General features: G+C 49.6%; 1 protein-coding gene across 1 annotated transcript in view; it reads left to right on the top strand.

Moving 5' to 3' along the window:
- Positions 1 to 21,441, top strand: part of sez6b (seizure related 6 homolog b) — a 223,304-nt gene that overhangs the window by 195,415 nt on the left and 6,448 nt on the right. The window contains 8 exon segments of the mRNA XM_078422809.1: positions 1 to 197; positions 5,364 to 5,558; positions 9,332 to 9,526; positions 10,902 to 10,921; positions 10,923 to 11,097; positions 12,926 to 12,964; positions 15,761 to 15,878; positions 17,205 to 17,307. Of these exon segments, the coding sequence (XP_078278935.1) occupies positions 1 to 197; positions 5,364 to 5,558; positions 9,332 to 9,526; positions 10,902 to 10,921; positions 10,923 to 11,097; positions 12,926 to 12,964; positions 15,761 to 15,878; positions 17,205 to 17,307 (1,042 nt within the window).

Raw genomic sequence — 21,441 nt, forward strand, 5'->3', positions numbered from 1 at the left:
GTTCAAACTGGGAAAGAATGACGTGCTGACGTTTTTCGATGGGGATGACCTGACAGCAAGAATATTGGGTCAATACTCGGGGAACCACCGTCCCTTCAAGCTCTACACTACCATGGCAGACGTCACCATCCAGTTCCAATCTGATCCGGCCAGCAACGTGTTTGGGTATCAACAAGGCTTTGTCATTCATTTTGAAGGTGAGCCATTTCATGTTGTCCAATATTGACCTCCGCTCCATCGGAGGGATCCCCAGGAGTCGCTGCCTTCAAACCGGCAGCCTGCTTCATCAGAGACCTCGTGCAGCGGTAGAGTTGCTGCCTTACAGCGAATGCAGCGCCGGAGACCCGGGTTCCATCCCGACTACGGGCATTGTCTGTACGGAGTTTGTACGTTCTCCCTGTGACCTGCGTGGGTTTTCCCCGAGATCTTCGGTTTCCTCCCACACTCCAAAGACGTGCAGGTTTGTAGGTTAATTAGCTTGGTAAATGTAAACATTGTCCCTAGTGCGTGTGTGGGATAGTGTTAATGTGCGGGGATCGCTGGTCGGTGCAGACTCGGTGGGCCGAAGGGCCTGTTTCCGCGCTGCATCTCTAAACTAAACTAAACTAAACACCACCCTGGCCACGCTCTCATTTCACCCCTGCTATATGTTCACAAGTCATAGGAGCAGAATCAGGCCATTTGACCCATCGATTCTACCCTGTCTTCTTTCATTGATTTTAAGTCTTCTTTCATTGAAGCACTCATAATAAATAACTGAAATAAAAATCAGATGGATGTAAATGTAGCAGTTGGCCCAATTTTCTAAAGTTCATAAGCTATTTGGAACAGAATTAGGAGCAAATTTCTCTCATCTCAAGTTGGCCCTTTAATTCCCTCCGTCTCCGCCCCTCCCCCACCCTAGTTGTCCTGCTAGTTTCACTGTTTGTATCCCTTCGTTACCCACCTCTTCCACGGCCAACAATGGACCATTGTGGGCTCCTCCTTTCTTGGTCATTGGTGCCAGCTGTGATTTCAGTTCAGTTCAGTTTAGTTTATTCTCACGTGTACCGAGGTACAGTGAAAAGCTTTTGTTGCGTGCTAACCAGTCAGCGGAAAGACAATACATGATTACAATCGAGCCGTCCACAGTGAACAGATACATGATAAGGGAATAACGTTTAGTGCAAGGTAAAGCCAGCAAAGTCCGATCAAGGATAGTCTGAGGGTCACCAATGAGGTAGATAGTAGTTCAGCACTGCTCTCTGGTTGTGGTGGGACGGTTCAGTTGCCTGATAACAGCCAGGAAGAAACTGTCCCTGAATCTGGAGGTGTGCGTTTTCACACTTCTATACCTTGTCCTGATTTTTTAGATTTAGATTTAGAGATACAGGGCGGAAACAGGCCCTTCGGCCCACCGAGTCCGCACCGCCCAGCAATCCCCGCACACTAACACTATCCTACACCCACTAGGGACAATTTTTACATTTTACCCAGCCAATTAACCTACACACCTGTACATCTTTGGAGTGTGGGAGGAAACCGAAGATCTCGGAGAAAACCCACTCAGGTCACGGGGAGAACGTACAAACTCCGTACAGATGGCGCCCGTAGTCGGGATCGAACCTGAGTCTCCGGCGCTGCATTCGCTGTAAGGCAGCAACTCTACCGCTGCGCCACGGTGCCGCCCACTGATGGGAGAGGGGAGAAGAGGGAGTGGCCAGGGTGCAACTCGTCCTTGATTATGCTGCTGGCCTTGCCGAGGCAGCGTGAGCTGTAGATGGAGTCGATGGAAGGGAGGTTGGTTTGTGTGATGGTCTGGGCTGCGTCCACAATTCGCTGCAACTTCTTGTGGTCTTGGACGAAGCTGTTCCCAAACCCTGCTGCCAAGCGTCCTGATGGCCTGTACCTTTTCACACCTCTAGTTTCCCCCTCCCCTGACTCTGTCTGAAGAAGGGACACAACCCGAGACATCACCCATCCTTTTTCTCCAGAGATACTGCCTGACCCGCAGAGTTATTCCAGCACTTTGTGTTTATCTTCATGTCAAATGTCAAGTTTACCCAAGAATTCTAGTTCCGTTTCCAAGGTCTTCACATCATGGATAACGGGCCAATTCCTAAATTAACTGATGGGTCCTTTGTAAACATAGAAACGTAGAAAATAGGTGCAGGAGGAGGCCATTTGGCCCTTCGAGCCAGCACTGCCATTCATTGTGATCATGGCTGATCATCCACAATCAGTAACCCGTGCCTGCCTTCTCCCCATGCCCCTTGATTCCGCTAGCCCCTAGAGCTCTATCTAACTCTCTTTTAAATTCATCCAGTCAATTGGCCTCCACTGCCCTCTGTGGCAGAAAATTCCACAAATTCACAACTCTCTGGGTGAAAAAGTTTTTTCTCACCTCAGTTTTAAATGGCCTCCCCTTTATTCTTAGACTGTGTGGCCCCTGGATCTGGACTCCCCCAACATTGGGAACATTTTTTCCTGCATCTAGCTTGTCCAGTCCTTTCATAATTTCTGCAGCTGTAACATCACTAATGGATCTCCGGTTCTACCAGATTTGACCTTATATTTTATTCAAGGACAAATTCCTCATTGGTAGAAAGTTTTTTTGCAACCTTTTAAAGGTCGATCCTGCAATTTGTTAGTGTAGCAGTAATTGCCTTTGTTGTTTCATTAGGTATAGCTAATTTAAGAACTGTTCTAGCAAACAGATTTGACACGTAATTATGAAATTCGCAGCTGAGGGTGCCAATCATAGTAATTAAAGCAAGGATGGGCTGCTTTTGTAATCGTGGTGATTGATGGCACTGTCCAGCCAGTGAAAGAATAGCTTTGATTCTTTTACAACAAGTGAGATTGCACGAGGTTTTTCCCAAGTAAAAATAAATTAAAATTCTCAGGTGTACAGAGGCTCAGTTTAATTTAAAACAAAGACAGACAGAAAAAGCTGGAGTAACTCAGCGTGTCAGGCAGCATCTCTGGAGAGAGGGAATTGGTGACGTTTCGGGTCGAGACCCTTCATCAGTTTAGTTGAGGTTTCGTTTAGTTCAGAGATACTTCGGCCCACCGAGTCCACGCCGACCAGCGATCCCCGCACACTAACAATCTCCCACAAACCAGGAACAACTTCCTTTACATTTTTATACCAAGCCAATTAACCTACAAACCTGGACGTCTTTGGAGTGTGGGAGGAGGCTGGAGATCTCGAGGTGACGCGGGGAGAACGTACAAACTCCGTACAGACAGCACCCGTAGTCAGGATCGAACCCGGGACTCTGGCGCTGTGATGTGGCAACTCTACCGCTGCGCCACCGTGCCGCCCTACCAATACAGGGCCACAGCGAATTGTTTTGTCTTTGATTTTGCCGTGACATTGAACAGCGAGGGACTTCAAAACTGGCGCATTCCCCAGCCACCTACAAAGTGGACCATCTTTGCTTTTCCTTGGATTAATTACTCCTGCATCGCCAATTATTTTTCTTACATTCATCAAAGCAACCTGAAAGTGTAACTGCAATGTTTCATCATACGTTGTTCCCCTTGTGGGAAGACTGCAAGATGCTGGTTTAAATCGAAGGTAGACACAAAATGCTGGAGTAACTCAGCCGGTCAGGCAGCATCTCGGGAGAGAAGGAATAGACAATAAACAATAGGTGCAGGAGGAGGCCATTCAGCCCTTCGAGCCAGCACCACCATTCAATGTGACCATGGCTGATCATTCTCAATCAGTACCCCATTCCTGCCTTCTCCCCATACCCCCTGACTCCGCTATCCTTAAGAGCTCTATCTAGCTCTCTCTTGAATGCATTCAGAGAATTGGCCTCCACTGACTTCTGAGGCAGAGAATTCCACAGATTCACAACTCTCTGACTGGAAAAGTATTTCCTCATCTCCATTCTAAATGGCCTACCCCTTATTCTTAAACTGTGGGCCCTTGTTCTGGACTCCCCCAACATTTGGGGACATGTTTCCTGCCTCTAACGTGTCCAACCCCTTAATAATCTTATACGTTTCGATAAGATCTCCTCTCATCCTTCTAAATTCCAGTGTATACAAGCCTAGTCGCTCCAGTCTTTCAACATACGGTAGTCCCGCCATATGAGTGGGTGAATGGGTGACGTTTTGGGTCGAGACCCTTCTTCAGACTGATGTCGAGACCCTTCTTCAAACTGATGTCAGGGGAGGGGGCGGGACACCCAATCCCTCCCCTCACACCCAATCCCTCCCCTGACATCAGTCTGAAGAAGGGTCTCGACATCAGTCTGAAACGTCACCCATTCCTTCTCTCCCGAGATGCTGCCTGACCCGTGGAGTTACTCCAGCATTTTGTGTCTACCGTCCGTACAAAAGACATCTACACCATTTCCTGAGCATTGACTCGATGGAGAGGCTGAAGGGTGCATTCTCTGGGGATATTCAACATAATTCCAATTACAACAATCTGTTATAATTCAAGTACCCCTTCGCTTCTCGATGCATCTTGCAACACACGCGCACAGAGTACAAGCTGCAAGACATTTTAACTCACAGAGTAATTATACTCAATTAGCTGTTTAAGGCTCTAATGGATACAATTCAATCTGGCTCAATTAACATTGGAATAATTAATCCGCTGATATGTAGAGCAAGCAAAATGAAGTGCACTGTATTAACAAAAGATGGATGTGCAATTTATGTGGTTGACTTTATTTCTGCATCACACACTTTGGAAGTATGCGTTGATGAGTTTTATTCTACCATCGCAGGCAAATTTACTTTGGGCAAGCAATCTTTCTATATCAAAAGCCAATATCAAAGGGCAGTGAAGTGAAAAACAAAAAGCCGGCCTTTCATTTTTGCCGAGTCTGCACAGTTGGCTGGAACCAACACCAAATGCCAGGAGGACCACACGACCTCTTGGATTGCGATACAGCGTTTATATAGCAAGAGTCTCTTGCCCAGAGTAGGGGAATCGAGGACCAGAGGACATAGGTTCAAGGAGAAGGGGAAAAGGTTCCCCAACCCTGGACAAGAGACTATGTGCATTCGGTGCTGTGGCCTTGCTGACCACGGGGGGTCTCGAGCCCAAACATCAACCTCTCCATGTTCTCCAGAGATACTGCCTGACACGCTGAGTGATTCCAACACTCAGCGTCTATCGTCTTCATGGATAGCTGACGTTTCAGGTCGGGACCTTTCTTCAGACCGATGTAGAGGCTGAGAACGTCCTGTTTCACGTTTCATTCCTGGAAGTCCCTCGGCCAGAATGTGCTCCACACCCTTGCTAGACTGTTTAGAAATGTGGTCAAACATTCACCGCTTGGAATCAAAACAAAGTCAAGCCTTTGCATTGATCCAAAGTCCCTCTCTCTCTCTCTCTCTCTCTCTCTCTCCCACAGAGGTCTCCAGGAACGACACCTGTCCAGAGATCCCAGAGATTCTCAACGGCTGGAAGACCACCTCCCACCCCGAACTGATCCACGGGACGGTGGTGACCTACCAGTGCTACCCGGGCTACGAGCTCCTCGGACCTGACATCCTCATGTGCCAGTGGGACCTGTCGTGGAGTGGCGACTCTCCCCACTGTGAGAAGAGTAAGTTCACCCTTGGATCTCCTGGTGGTCACCATTCCCACGTCAACATGAGCCCACGCCAACCAGCGACCAACCATCTACCCTGCACGCACTAGGGACAACTTGCAGAAGCCAACTCACCTACAAAACCTCAGATAGACACACAGATCTGGGTGTCCTAGTGCATCAGTCACTGAAAGGAAGCATGCAGGTACAGCAGGCAGTGAAGAAAGCCAATGGAATGTTGGCCTTCATAACAAGGGGAGTTGAGTATAGGACTCACACACGCACACTCACACACACACACTCACACATGCACACTCACGAACCCACGCACACTCACACACACACACTCACACACGCACACTCACGAACCCACGCACACTCACACACACACACTCACGAACCCACGCACACATGCACACTCACGAACCCACGCACACTCACACATGCACACACGCACACACACACTCACGAACCCACGCACACACACACACGCACACACACACTCACACACACACACACGCACACTCATGAACCCACGCACACACACTCACAAAGGCACACACACTCACACACGCACACATGCACACTCACACATGCACACACGCACACACTCACACTCACGAACCCACGCACACTCACACACGCACACTCACAAACCCACGCACACTCACACACGCACACTCACGAACCCATGCACACACTCACACTCACGAACCCATGCACACTCACACACGCACACTCACGAACCCATGCACACACTCACACTCACGAACCCATGCACACTCACACACGCACACTCACGAACCCATGCACACACTCACACTCACGAACCCACGCACACTCACACTCACACACACACACTCACACACACTCACACACACTCATGAATACAGGCATACACACACACACACACATGCACACGCACACGCATTCACAGACATTCCCACGCACAGATACACACACACACACAGAAACACACACACACATACACACCCACACACACAGACATTCGCACACACAGATACACACACACATACACACCCACGCACACCCACACCCATTGATGGTTCTGGGCAGCGTGCTGGAAAATGGGATTAGCATAGAAAGGTTTAGTTTAGTTTTGCGATACGGTGCGGAAACCGGCCCATCAGCCCACCGAGTCGGCGCCGACCAGCGTCCCCGCACACGAGCACGATCACACGGGTACACGTACCAACCCTTCTTGACCACCCTATCTGTTTGTGATGCCATTTTCAAGGGAACTATGTACCTACACTCCTAGATCCCTCAGCTCCACAACACTCCCTGTCTACCTGTGACGCCACTTTCAGGGGGAGTATTTACCTGTATTCCCGTACCCGTTTGGAGTGTGGGGGGAACCCGAGCACCCGGAGAAAACCCACGCAGGTCATGGGGAGAAAGTACAAACTCCGTACAGACAGCATCCGTAGTCAGGATCGAACCCGGGTCTCTGGCGCTGTGAGGCAGCAACTCTACCGCCGTGCCACTTATTATGTTTTGCACTGGTGTCTTGTAACATGGAACAGCCAAGTGGCTTCTATCAAGAGCCTGTCCATGCTTTAACACGTAGAAGAGAGATCTTTTCTTCCTGAGCTAATTCCTATATTTTCCACATCAGCTTTAATTTGGCAAAGTTGTCTGATTCTCACCAGCTTGAGTTACAGCAGTGGGGACTTGCTGCCACCTGCTGACTGTTCCAATCATTACAGCAGCAACGTGGTTCTACTTCAAGTGGGCAGCTAGCAGCCCAGCGGTATGAACATCGACTTCTCCAACTTTAGATAGTTCCTCTGTCCCTCTCTTCTCCTCCCCCTTCCCAGATCTCCCTCTATCTTCCCGTCTCCACCTATATCCATCCTTTGTCCCGCCCCCCTGACATCAGTCTGAAGAAGGGTCTCGACCCGAAACGTCACCCATTCCTTCTCTCCTGAGATGCTGCCTGACCTGCTGAGTTACTCCAGCATTTTGTGAATAAATACCTTCGATTTGTACCGGCATCTGCAGTTATTTTCTTATACTACTTCAAGACAAAACCTCTTCCTAAATTAGTGTGAGAAAATAACTGCAGATGCTGGTACAAATCGAAGGTATTTATTCACAAAATGCTGGAGTAACTCAGCAGGTCAGGCAGAGCGCAGCGGTAGAGTTGCTGCCTTACAGCGAATGCAGCGCCGGAGACTCAGGTTCGATCCTGACTACGGGCGCCGTCTGTATGGAGTTTGTACGTTCTCCCCGTGACCTGCGTGGGTTTTCTCCGAGATCTTCGGTTTCCTCCCACACTCCAAAGACGTACAGGTTTGTAGGTTAATTGACTGAGTAAATGTAAAAATTGTCCCTAGTGTGTGTAGGATAGTGTTAGTGTGCGGGGATCGCTGGGCGGTGCGGATTCGGTGGGCCGAAGGGCCTGTTTCCGCGCTGTATCTCTAAATCTAAAAATCTAAATACCTTCTCTTTCTAAATTAGATTGACTAGTAGGACTAGATGTTACAATGGAGTGATACAGTGTGGAAACAGGCCCTTCGGCCCAACTCGCCCATACCAGCCAACATGCCCCATCTACACTAGTCATAGAGTCATAGAGTGATACAGTGTGGAAACAGGCCCTTCGGCCCAACTTACCCACACCGGCCAACATGTCACAGCTACACTAGTCCCATCTGCCTGCGTTTGGTCCATATCCCTCCAAACCTGTCCTGTCCATGTACCTGTCTGACTGTTTCTTAAATGTTGGGATAGTCCCAGCCTCAACTACCTCCTGTGGCAGCTAGTTCCATACGCCCACCACCCTCTGTGTAACCATCGTTATAGTCCCAGCCTCAACTACCTCCTGTGGCAGCTAGTTCCATACACCCACCACCCTCTGTGTAAACATCGTTATAGTACCGGCCTCAACTACCTCCTTTAGTTTTGAGTTTTAGTTTAGAGACACAGCATGGAAACCACGCTTCGGCCCACCGAGTCCGCGCCGACCAGCGATCCCCGCACACTAACACTAACCCTGCCCTGCACGCACTGGGGCCAACTTACAAATGTTACCGGGCCAATGAACCTACAAGTCCGCACGTCTTTGGTGTGTGGGAGGTAGGGGTTGCCAACTTCCTCACTCCCAAATACGGGACAAGGTGACCTCATTGCCCCACGTGACCTCGCTCTGCCAGTGTCCACGTGCTCCCGCTCCACCCAATGGCGGCCGCCCTTTGTGTCTATCTATGATTGAAACTGCAGCTGCTGGTTTAAATGGGAGATAGACACAAGATGCTGGAGTAACTCAGCGGGACGGGCAGCATCTGTGGAGAGAAGGAACGGGTGACGTTTGTATTCATTGGCTCGAACGTAATCACGTACAGTGTAGTCTCCCTGCTGGCTGGGCAGCACGCGACAAAAAAGCTTCCGCTGTCTGAAGAAGGGTCTCGATCCGAAATGTCACCCATTCCTTCTCTCCCGAGATGCTGCCTGACCTGCTGAGATACTCCAGCATTTTGTGAATAAATACCTTCGATTTGTACCAGCATCTGCAGTTATCTTCTTATCCTATTAAGCTTCCACTGTACCTCGTTACACGTGACAATAAACCTCTTCCTCTTTCGTATGTCGATGACAACAATCAGAAGTGACCATTGGTGCTTCGGAGTGCCCGTAGTTGACGCTTTGCTGCAAGTTTTGCCCGTTGCGCGGAACGACCCAGGGTGGTCGGCAAGGAGAACGTAAAGCAGTTCCCAGCCCACCCCGACATTACTCTGAAGTCTGTTCTTGCTTTGTCTCCGCAGTTATATTCTGCTCTGAGCCCAGCTCCATTGATCACAGTCGCAGGGTGGTTTCAGACACAAAGTTTTCCATCGGCTCGACGGTCCAATACGTGTGTGACACAGGCTACGTCGTGTCTGGGAGCAGCAGCACCGTGACCTGCTACAACAGGCGCAATGGCAACCCCAAATGGAGCGACAAAGCCCCAAAGTGTCTACGTGAGTCCAGCCACCCCCACCCCGCCCCACTGACACCTTCCTCCAGCTGCCAGCTGCCAGCTACATCGCTGCCTTCACATCCCAACTACACGCTCCTCGACAGGATCTTATAGAGTTTAGTTTTCATTGACGACTCGAGCAGAACTGAGAGAGAGAGAGAGAGAGAGAGAGAGAGAGAGAGAGAGAGAGAGAGAGAGAGAGAGAGAGAGAGAGAGAGAGAGAGAGAGAGAGAGAGAGAGAGAGAGAGAGAGAGAGAGAGAGAGAGAGAGAGAGAGAGAGTGGGGGAGAGAGAGAGAGAGAGAGTGGGGGAGAGAGAGAGAGAGAGAGAGAGAGAGAGAGAGAGAGAGAGAGAGAGAGAGAGAGAGAGAGAGAGAGAGAGAGAGAGAGAGAGAGAGAGAGAGAGAGAGAGAGAGAGTGGGGGAGAGAGAGAGAGAGAGAGTGGGGGGGAGAGAGAGAGAGAGTGGGGGAGAGAGAGAGAGAGTGGGGGGGGGGAGAGAGAGAGAGAGAGAGAGAGAGAGAGAGAGAGAGAGAGAGAGAGAGAGAGAGAGAGAGAGAGAGAGAGAGAGAGTGGGGGAGAGAGAGAGAGAGAGAGAGAGAGAGAGAGAGAGAGAAAGTGGGGGGGGGGGAGAGAGAGAGAGAGAGAGAGAGAGAGAGAGAGAGAGAGAGAGAGAGAGAGAGAGAGAGAGAGAGAGAGAGAGAGAGAGAGAGAGAGAGAGAGAGAGAGAGAGAGAGAGAGAGAGAGAGAGAGAGTCACTCTTGACTCTCGACTCTCGATTCCCCTACTCTGGGGCAAAGGACTCTGTGCATCTACCTGATCTATTCAATAGACAATAGGTGCAGGAGGAGGCCATTCGGCCCTTCAAGCCAGCACCGTCATTCAATGTGATCATGGCTGATCATTCTCAATCAGTACCCCGTTCCTGCCTTCTCCCCATACCCCCTGACTCCGCTATCCTTAAGAGCTCTATCTAGCTCTCTCTTGAATGCATTCAGAGAATTGGCCTCCACTGCCTTCTGAGGCAGAGAATTCCACAGATTTACAACTCTCTGACTGAAAAAGTTTTTCCTCATCTCAGTTCTAAATGGCCTACCCCTTATTCTTAAACTGTGGCCCCTTGTTCTGGACTCCCCCAACATTGGGAACATGTTTCCTGCCTCTAACCTGTCCAACCCCTTAATAATCTTATACGTTTCGATAAGATCTCCTCTATTCCTCTCATGAGCACTAGATTGCACACCTCTATAAGATCACCCCTCGTCTTCCTGCGCTCCAAGGAGTAGAGACCCAGCCTGGTTAACCTCTGCCTGTAGCTCACGCCCCTCACATCCTGGACTGGTGTTGTTATTTAATCCCACCGTGTATTGATCTTGGCAGCGGAAGTTTTCGAGCCGTGCCGTAACCCCGGGGGCGCCGGACAACGGTTATCGGACGGCGGAGAAGATGGTGTACCAGCCGGGGGAGGCCCTGCGGTTTAACTGCTTCGACGGCTACGAGCTAACAGGGGAAGCCAGCGTCAAATGCCTTCCCGGCCACCCCTCGGCTTGGAGCCACCCGCCACCCTTCTGCAAAGGTAATGTTAGTCTGAAGGAGTCTATTAAGAAAAGATCTAACGGGAACCTAAAGGGTCACCCTTTCACACAGAGGGTGGAGGGCGTAGGCAGTTTTGTCCCGTACGGGACCGCCCTTGTCCCCGTATTAGTAGGGTTGCCAACTTCCTCACTCCCAAATACGGGACAAAGGGTGACGTCACCGCCCAGCGCCCCACGTGCCCTCGCCCAGCCAGCGGCCACGTGCTCCCACTCCACCAATGGCGGCCGCCATTGGTGGAGCGGGAGCACGTGGGGCGCTGGCTGGGTGAGGTGGCGCGGGGCGGTGACGTCATCTTGTCCCGTATTTGGGAGTGAGGAAGTTGACCACCCTCGGTGGGTGGGTGGGAGGAACGAGCTGCCGGAGGAGGTAGTTGAGGCCGGGACCATTGCAACGTTTATGAAACGTTTGGACAGGTACATGGATAGGACAGGTTTAGAGGGGATACGGGCCAAACGTATGCAGGTGGGACTAGTGTAGATGGGGCACGTTGGACGGTGTGGGCAAGTTGGGCCGAAGGGCCTGTTCATTGGCGATAGGAGCAGAATTAGGCCATTCAGTTTCAGTTTCAGTTTAATTTATTGTGTCAAGAGTCGTGTGAGGGTGTCAGAGATTATGGGGAGAAGGCAGGAGAATGGGGTTAGGAGGGAGAGATAGATCAGCCATGATCGAATGGTGGAGTTGATGGGCCGAATGGCCTACTTCTGCTCCTATCACTTATGACCTCATTGTCACGTGTACCGAGGTACAGTGAAAAGCTTGTGTTGCGTGCTCACCAGTCAGCGGAAAGACAACACATGATTACAATCGAGCCATTTACAGTGTACAGATACATGACAAGGGAATAACGTGAATAACGTTTAGTGCAAGGTAAAGCCAGCAAAGTCCAATCGAGGATAGTCCGAGGGTCACCAATGAGGTAGATAGTAGTTCAAGACCGCTCTCTGGTTGTGGTAGGATGGTTCAGTTGCCTGACAACAGCCGGGAAGAAACTGTCCCTGAATCTGGAGGTGTGCGTTTTCACACTTCTGTACCTCTTGCCCGATGGGAGAGGGGAGAAGAGGGAGTGGCCGGGGTGAGACTGGTCATTGATTCTGTTAGTCTGAAGAAGGGCGGCACGGTGGCGCAGCGGTAGATTTGCTGCTTCACAGCGCCAGAGACCCGGGTTCCATCCTGACCACGGGCGCCGTCTGTACAGAGTTTGTACGTTCTCCCCGTGACCTGCGTGGGCTTTCTCCGGGTGCTCTGGTTTCCTCCCACACTCCAAAGACGTGCAGGTTTGTAGGTTAATTGGCTTGGTGTAATTGTAAATTGTCCCTAGTGTGTGTTGGATAATGCTAGTGTGCGGGGATCGCTGGTCGGTGCGGATTCGTTGGGCCGAAGGGCCTGTTTCCGTGCTGTATCTCTTAACTAAACTAAACTAAACTAACCAGGGTCTCATCAATTCATAAGTGATTGTTGCAGAAGTAGTCCACTCGGCCCATCGAATCTACTTGATTCAGCCATTCAATCATGGCTGATCTATCTCTCCCTCCTAACCCCATTCTCCTGCCTTCTCCCAACCCCTGACACCCGCACTAATCAAGAATCTATGAAACTCTGACTTATAAAGTTCAGAAAGCTGAGAAACTTTAGTTCCTTAGAGATACAGTGCGGAAAGAGGCCCTTCGGCCCATCGAGCCATGTTTAAATTGCGGAGTAGACTTGATGGGCCGAATGGCCTAATACTAATTCTTGTAACTTCTAAACGTATGAACAGTAGACCAACTGGTTAAAATGACACCCATCTGGTGTTTATTCTTTTATTTCAGTTACTTATGATGAGTACTTCAATGAAAGAAGACTTGAAGGTGAGAGAATATGGATGGCATAGATGTGGTAGACAATCAGGACCTGCCTCACCAGGGTAGATATGTCAAGGACTAGAGGGCATAGCTTGAAGGTGAGAAGGGCAATGTTTAAAGGAGACTAGATGACCCATGGACCCGTTGGGTCCAAACCTCTCCTGCATTGGTCTAGCACCCTCCCCTCCCCCACTCCAAAAGCGCACAGCAAGATCCCAGGGTATATCCGAGGCTGTGGCGGCCGGGGGCGAGCGAGGGGGGGAGAGTAAAGGGGAGAGGGAGCCACACACCCCGGCCTCGGGCGGCCATCACAGCGGCCAGCAGCAGGAGAGTGGCCGCAAGGCACCGCCCCACATTCGCCCTGCCGGCGGCCATCTTCTTTGACCTTCTCTCTGCCGCCACGCTGCACCATGGGAGGAAGGTCAGGCCGGGACGGGCGCCGGTCCTCCCGGCACTGCCGGCATCACGTTATCACGTGCACCAAGCTTCAGTGAAATTCTTTTTCCTCATTCAGATCTAAGATTGTTGCCTTAATGGGTACAATTCCCAATTAAGTACAGGGATGCAGAGAGACAGCCCACACTGAGACTATATACAAGAGTCGCCAGGTTTTGATGCCATTTCAAAAATCCCCCTCGTTCTACTTTCAGTCTGAGGAAGTGTCCCGACCCGAAACGTCGCCCACTCCATCTCTCCAGAGATGCTGCCCGACCCGCCCGAGTTACTCCAGCACTTTGTGCCTCTTGTTGTAAACAGCATCTGCGATCCATTGTGTCTGTGTCCTTGATTAGTACGGGTGTCAGGGGTTATGGGGGGAAGGCAGGAGAATGGGGTTGGGAGGGAGAGATGGATCGGCCACGATTGAATGACGGAGTAGACTCGATGGGCTGATTGGCCCAAATCTGCTCCTATAGGTGACGTCACCTATTCCTTCTCTCCAGAGATGCTGTCCGACCCGCTGAGTTACTCCAGCATTTTGTGTCTGTCTTCGGTGTAAACCAGCGCCTGCAGTTCCCTCCTGCATGTGTTAAACGTTGCAACGGTGGAGAACTCACTGCCCCTTTCCCTGTAGAGAACGTGCTTTGGAAATTTGGTTCCATCCATCAACTGCAACCAAAGCTGATGGAAAAGAACTGAGATCTTGGAGCCACCTTCCTGCTGATGCAGTGCGGAGTGGGGTGGGGTCAGGGCCGTCTTTACAGCATTATGGGCCCTGGGCAAAGCAGTGTACTGGGGCCCCTACGACAACTACTCACAGGAATAAAAATGTAAATGGTCGATGAATGGAGGGTGGAAGAGAGGGGGGGGGATAAGGGGGCTGGGGGGGATGGAGTGGGTGAGAAGAGGATAAGGGGGGATGAGGTGGGTTGTGGGGGGTGGGATGATAAGTGGGGTTGAGGGGGTGTGGATGGAGTGGGTGAGTGGGGCTCTTAAAAAAAACAACCCTGAAACTAATTTAAGTTAATGCAGCACAGGTCTGGGGGAGTTTTAAGGGGGATTAAGGGGGGAATGGAGTGCATGAGTGGGGCTCTGAAGAAAAATCCTAAACACAATTTCATGACCCCTGTTGTCCCCCTCCCCAGTGCCCATTCTCAGACCCCCCCCATTCTCGCTCCCCAGACCAACTGTTACTCTCCGCCACCCCCCTTTCCCCAGCACCCCCATTTCCCCCACTCTCTCTTCCCCCCCCACCACCAACCCCCACCCTTGCTGTCCCCCTCCCCAGTCCCACTCTGCCTCCTCCCACCCCCACTCTCTCCTCTTCCCCCCACCCTCCCCGTCGCCCCCACCGTTACTCTCCCCACCCCCCTTTCCCTACCAGCCCCCCCCCCCCCTGTCGTGCCGGCGAAAAGCACTTACCGAAAAGCACATAGCGATGGACTTAGGGTGCTACATTGTTGCGAAAAGCACTTACAGATCGCTGTGAGAAGCACTTAGGGATGGAAAATGTTGCGAAAAAAGCACTTATTGAACCTACATTTTTAAAGTAGTATTTATTTATTGCAAGTCACTTAACATACACAGATCAGCATGGGGCCCCTATGCTCGTGGGGCCCCGGGCAAGTGCCCATCAGGCCCATGCGTTAAGACGGCCCTGGGTGGGGTGGGGGGGGGAGGGGATCAGTGCCGGCGGTCAATTCTAATTTCCAATTCCCTCTCCAACTTCAGATAAACACCCTGCAGATAACATCCCCATTTGTAGCTCCAGGGAATATATCGTTGCCAGTAATGGACTCTCAGCAATTTATGGGTTTTGAGTTTGAGTTTAGTTTATTGTCACGTGTTCCAAGGTTAAATGGAAAGCCTCTGTTGCTTGCCAGCCAGTCAGCGGAAAGACAAGACACGATTACAATCGAGCCGTCCACAGTGTACAGATGCATGATAATGAGAATAACGTTTAGTGCAAGGTAAAGTCAAGTCAAAGATAGTCCAAGGCAATAGACAATAGGTGCAGGAGGAGGCCATTCGGCCCCTCGAGCCAGCACCGCCATTCACCGTGATCATGGCTGATCATCCACAATCAGTACCCCGTTCCTGCCCTCTCCCCATATCCATTGCCACCACCACCGACTTGCAACTTCCCTTGACTCCGCTATCATTAAGAGGTGTATCTAACTCTCTGGTGAAAGCATCCAGGGAATTGGCCTCCACTGCCTTTTGATGCGCTGCGAGGCATCAGCTCCACCCGCTGCCCCACTCGGTTGCCCTGACCGTAAACCTTGCCGTGTAAGAGTGGTGTACTATGTGACGGTCAGGAGATGCACGTGCCTCATGCGGTCAACACATCTGTCTGTCTTGCAGTAGCCAAGGCAGCAACAACTACAAACCAGATGGAAGGCAGCAACATTGCCATCGTGGTCTTCATCCCCATGGTTGTCGTGGCCCTGCTCATAGGTGGCATCTATTTCTACTTCACAAAGTAAGTGGTGGCAGAGAAGCAAAGTTTACCTTTAGGTTTATTATTGTCACGTGTACTGAGGTACAGTGAGAAGCTTTGTTTTACATCCTATCCAATCTGATCGGATATATCACACACATATATGATCAGGGCGGTCACGGTGGCACAGCAGTAGAGTTGCTGCCTTACAGCGATTGCAGCGCCAGAGACCCAGGTTCGATCCTGACTACGGGTGCTGTCTGTACGGAGTTTGTACGTTCTCCCCATGACCCGCGTGGGTTTTCTCCGAGATCTTCACTTTCCCACACTCCAAAGGTGCACAGGTTTGTAGGTTAATTGGCTTGTGTTTGTGTACTTGGTATAAGTGTAAATTGTCCCTAGTATGTGTCGGATAGTGTTCATTTCAGTTTTTTAGAGATACAGCGCGGAAACAGGCCCTTTGGCCCACCGGGTCCACGACAACCAGCGATCCCGCACACTAACACCAGTTAATTTAACACAGTCCAGTCTTAGTTTAGATTATTATGTGTAGGAAAGAACTGCAGATGCTGCTGGTTTAAATCAAAGTTAGGCACAACATGCTGGAGTACCTCAGAGGGTCAGGCAGCATCTCTGGAGAGAAGGAATGGGTGATGTTTTGGGTCGAGACCCTTCTTCAGACACTACTTTAGTTTAGTTTAGTTTAATTTAGTTTATTTAAGTCTAGTTTGAAGCAGAGTCCAAACCCAAAACATCACCCATCTTTTTTCTCCAGAGACGCTGCCTGACCCGCTGAGTTACTCCAGCACTCTGTGAAACGTCACCTATCCATGTTCTCCACAGATGCTGCCTGACCTTCTGAGTTACTCCAGAACGTTGAGTCTTTTAGTTTCGCCTAGTTTGTTATTGTCTCGTAGCTGCAGTGAAAAGCTTTTGTTTGTGTGCTCTCCAGGCAAACAAGTCTTCCTTATTTCTTCTGTGGAAAGAGATTAGTTTTAGTTTTGAGATACAACGCGGAAACAGGTCCTATCGGCCCACCGGGTCCGCGCCGACCAGCGATCCCCGCACACTAACACTATCCTATACTCACTAGGGACAATTTTTACATTTACCAAGCCAATTAACCTACAAACCTGCACGTCTTTGGAGTGTGAGAGGAAACCGGAGCACCCGGAGAAAACCCATGCGGATCACGGGGAGAACGTACAAACTCCGTACAGACAGCACCCGTAGTCGGGATGGAACCCGGGTCCGGCGTTGCATTCGCTGTAAGGCGGCAACTCTACCGCTGCGCCACCGTGCAGCCCTAATTGGGCCAGACCCGAGGTTAGCCTGTTTTTTTTTTTTTTAATTCATCTCTTTCGCCAGGTTCCAGGGAAAGTCCACTCTGAGATTGCCACTGGCAGGAAGCCACCCGTACAACCACATCACGGTGGAGTCGGCCTTTGACAACCCCATATACGAGACCGGAGTAAGTAACGAGCCCCTGCAGCTGCGGCAATTGGACTCGGCTTAGCATCATCTGCGTCCATCACATCACCACTGCCCTCTCACTAACCTGTCACTATCCCCCACCCCACCCCTCCCCTCCCTCACATGCCTCCTACTGTATTGTTGAAGATCACACCTTCTTCATTTATTTTCAGTCGTGCGATTTATGTCCTGGTTTCAGTGTGAAGTATTTGGTGTCTGTTTGTTTCCATTCCAATTTTTGTTTGAAAGCGTGCTATTTTATGGGAAAAACTGTAAAGGGAAGGCATTGAATTGATAATCTTGGCAGTAATCTAATAATTACGTATGATGGGAGTGTTAGTCTGGGGCTGCTTCCCTGTGTGGTGGGATGCAATCAAATTCATATTACTGTATAACTGTAAGTTGGGTCACGGTGGCGCAGCGGTAGAGTTGCTGCCTTATAGCACTTGCAGCGCCAGAGTCCCGGGTTCCATCCCAACTACGGGCGCTGTCTGTACGGAGTTTGCACGTTCTCCCCGTGACCTGCGTGGGTTTTCTCTGCGATCTTCGGTTTCCTCCCACACTCCAAAGACGTACAGGTATGTAGGTTAATTGGCTTGGTGTATGTAAATTGCCCCTAGTGTGTATAGGATAGTGTTAGTGTACGGGGATCGCTGGTCGATGCGGACTCGGTGGGCCTGTTTCCACGCTGTATCTCTAAATTAAACTAAACTAAACTAAAGGACAATAGAGGAGGAATATGAGGGGAATAGATCGCGTAGCCGCACAGAGTCTCTTGCCCAGTGTAGGGGAATCGAGAACCAGAGGACATAGGTTTAAGGTGAGGGGGGGGGAAAGATTTAATAGGAACTTGAGGGGTAACTTTTTCACACAAATGGTGGTGGGTGTATGGTACGAGTTGCCGGAGGAGATAGTTGAGGCAGGTACTATCACAACATTTAAGAAACATAGGTTTAAGGTGAGGGGGGAGTTAATGGGAACCTGAGGGGTAACATTTTCACACAAACGAGCTGCCGGAGGAGGTAGTTGAGGCAGGGACTATAGCAATGTTTAAGAACCACTTAGGTACACGGATAGGACAGGTTTGGAGGGGTATGGGCCAAACACAGGCAGGTGGGACTAGTGTAGATAGGACATGTTGGCATGCTGGGCCAACGGGCCTGTCTCTACGCTGCATGACTTTATGACTCTAATATAGTCCATTATAGAAACATATAAAAATGTCAACAGATTGTACTGGCCAGATGAGGGAAAAATGTTCCCGATGTTGAGGGCGTCCAGAACCAGGGGGTCACAGTTTAATAATAAGGGGTCGGCCATTTAGGACTGAGATGAGGAGAAACTTTTTCACCCAGAGAGTTGTGAATCTGTGGAATTCTCTGTCACAGAAGGCAGTGGAGGCCAATTCACTGGATGGTTGCAAGGGAGAGTTAGATATAGCTCTTAGGGCTAACGGAATCGAAGGATGGGGGAGAAAGCAGGAACGTGGTACTGAATTTAGATGATCAGCGATGGTCATATTGAATGGCGGTGCTGGTTCGAAGGGCCGAATGGCCTACTCCTGCAACAATTTTCTATGTTTCTATTTAAAAAACCTTCCTACAAGCCAATCTAACCTGATGCTTTACAATGGAGCTCAGGGAGTCTGTGATCACCTTGTTTAGTTAACACTAGATGATTCACCTCCTTATGTTTTTACCCATCCCATCCTTAGGTTCAGAACCTGTTAATTTCATTTTAAAGAGTGTTTGATACTCAATCTCACCATTCATCCCGGTTAAAATACTTCCGCAATGGATTCCGTTGTCTTCCGTTGGTGAGACCGCATTGAGAATATTGTGTGTTCAGTTCTGGGCACCCTGTTATAGGAAAGATATTGTCAAGCTTGAAAGGGTTCAGATGCACAGAGTCCTTTACCCAGAGTAGGGGAATCGAGGACCAGAGGACATAGGTTCAAGGTGAAGGGGAAAATACTTAATAGGAATCCGACAGGTTAGGAGAGTCATGGACCAAGCGCAGGTAAATGGGACAAAGTGAGACATTGTTGGCCGGTGTGGGCGAGTTGGGCCGAAGGGCCTGTTTCCACACTGTATCAATCTATGACTCTATGACTCTACACTCAGTGGTCCTGGGCTTGGCTTCATAATGCGGCAAAATAATTAGCAGATAGTCTCTCACTGAGAGAGGTCAACGTTTGCTTGTGAAACTTATATTTCTCTCATCACTAATTTGAGCAGTGAGGAAACTGAAGCTTAAAGCAAGAAGTAGCAGCTAGAGTTGATGCCAACTCTTTTGCTTATTGTGTTCAGTTCTATAGGAAAGATGTTGTCAAGCTGCAAAAGGGTGCAGAGAAAATTTACGAGGATGTTGCCAGGACTAGAGGGTCTGGGCTATCAGGAGAGGTTGAGAAGGCTGGGACTCTATTCCTTGGAGCGCAGGAGGATGAGGGGTGATCTTATAGAGGTGTACAAAATCATGAGAGGAATAGATCGGGTAGACGCACAGAGCCCCTCGCCCAGAGTAGAGGAATCGAGGACCAGAGGACAAAGGTTTAAGGTGAAGGGGAAAAGATTTAATAGGAATTTACCGTGGAGGTATGTAACCCTTGCCCCTTGACTTGACTTGATGATATTCTTACTGCTTAGTACATTTGTTGAAGTCACTGTACATCATTGACGTTATTTTGTTTGAAGCATAAACTAAGGGCGGCACAGTGGCACAACGTCATTTGTCAGAGTCCCAGGTTCGATCCTGACTACGGGCGCTGTCTGTACAGAGTTTGCACCTTCTCCCTGTGAAACCACGTGGGTTTTCTCCGGGAGCTCCGGTTTCCTCCCACACTCCAAAGGCGCGCAGGGTTGTAGGTTAATTGGCTTCCGTAAACTGTCCCTTGGGGGTGTAGGATAGAACTAGTGTATGTGTGATCATTGGTCGGTGTGCACACGGTGGGCTGAAAGGGCCTGTTTCCACGCTGTACTTCCAAACTAAACTAAACTAAAGATACAACAACTTCAAATGTCCAATGGGGAATATTTATATTTTGTCCAAAATCTTTAATGACAATGCCAATCTGAATATTAAACACATTATACATTTCTAATGGCAGGTAAATTGCAAGATAATGCAATCTTCTCACTGACTCACTCCCAGTATAACTGTTTGAGGAGAACATTTCACCAGAGAGATTGTTGTGGTGGATGATCGATGTCATCACTTGTAACTGTGGCTAAATGCTAATTTATCATTAAAGTGTGTGGCATCTGCTCATTTTGTTCACCGTTTCTTATTTCTCATTCATCTCCATTAAGGTGAGAGGGGAAAAGAGGGGACCTGAAGGCAACCTGTTTCCACAGAGGGTGGTGGGTGTATGGAACAAGCTGCCATAGGACGTAGTTGAGGCAAAAACTATAAAAACATTTAAAAGACATGTGGACAGGTACATGGATAGTTCAGTTTTAGTTTATTGTCACGTGTACCGAGCGAGGTACAGTGAAAAGCTTTTGTTGCGTGCTAACCAGTCAGCAGAAAGACAATACATGATTACAATCGAGCCATTTACAGTGTACAGATACTGTACATGACAAGGGAATGTAAGAAAATAACTGCAGATGCTGGTACAAATCGAAGGTATTTATTTCACAAAATGCTGGAGTAACTCAGCAGATCAGGCAGCATCTCAGGAGAGAAGGAATGGGTGATGTTTCGGGTCGAGACCCTTCTTGAAGAAGGGTCTCGACCCGAAACATCACCCATTCCTTCTCTCCTGAGATGCTGCCTGATCTGCTGAGTTACTCCAGCATTTTGTGAAATAAATACCTATGACAAGGGAATGACGTTTAGTGCAAGGTAAAGCCAGCAATATCCAGTCAAGGATAGCCCGAGGGTCACCAAAGAGGTAGATAGTGGTTCAGCACTGCTCTCTGGTTGTGGTACGATGGTTCAGTTGCCTGATAAAAGTAGGATATCTTTTGGTTTAAAGGGATAGGGGCCAAACGTTAGTTCGCAGGTGGGACTAGAGCAGATGGGGCATCTTGGTCAGCATGGTAAAGTTGGGCCGAAGGGCCTGTTTCCATGCTGTATAACTATGGTGTCAAATGGAGTCAAAATCGCTGGAAAATCCAGCAGGAATGTA

Source organism: Rhinoraja longicauda, chromosome 26 (genome assembly GCF_053455715.1).
Source record: "Rhinoraja longicauda isolate Sanriku21f chromosome 26, sRhiLon1.1, whole genome shotgun sequence".
In the NCBI taxonomy this organism is placed as follows: domain Eukaryota; kingdom Metazoa; phylum Chordata; class Chondrichthyes; order Rajiformes; family Arhynchobatidae; genus Rhinoraja; species Rhinoraja longicauda.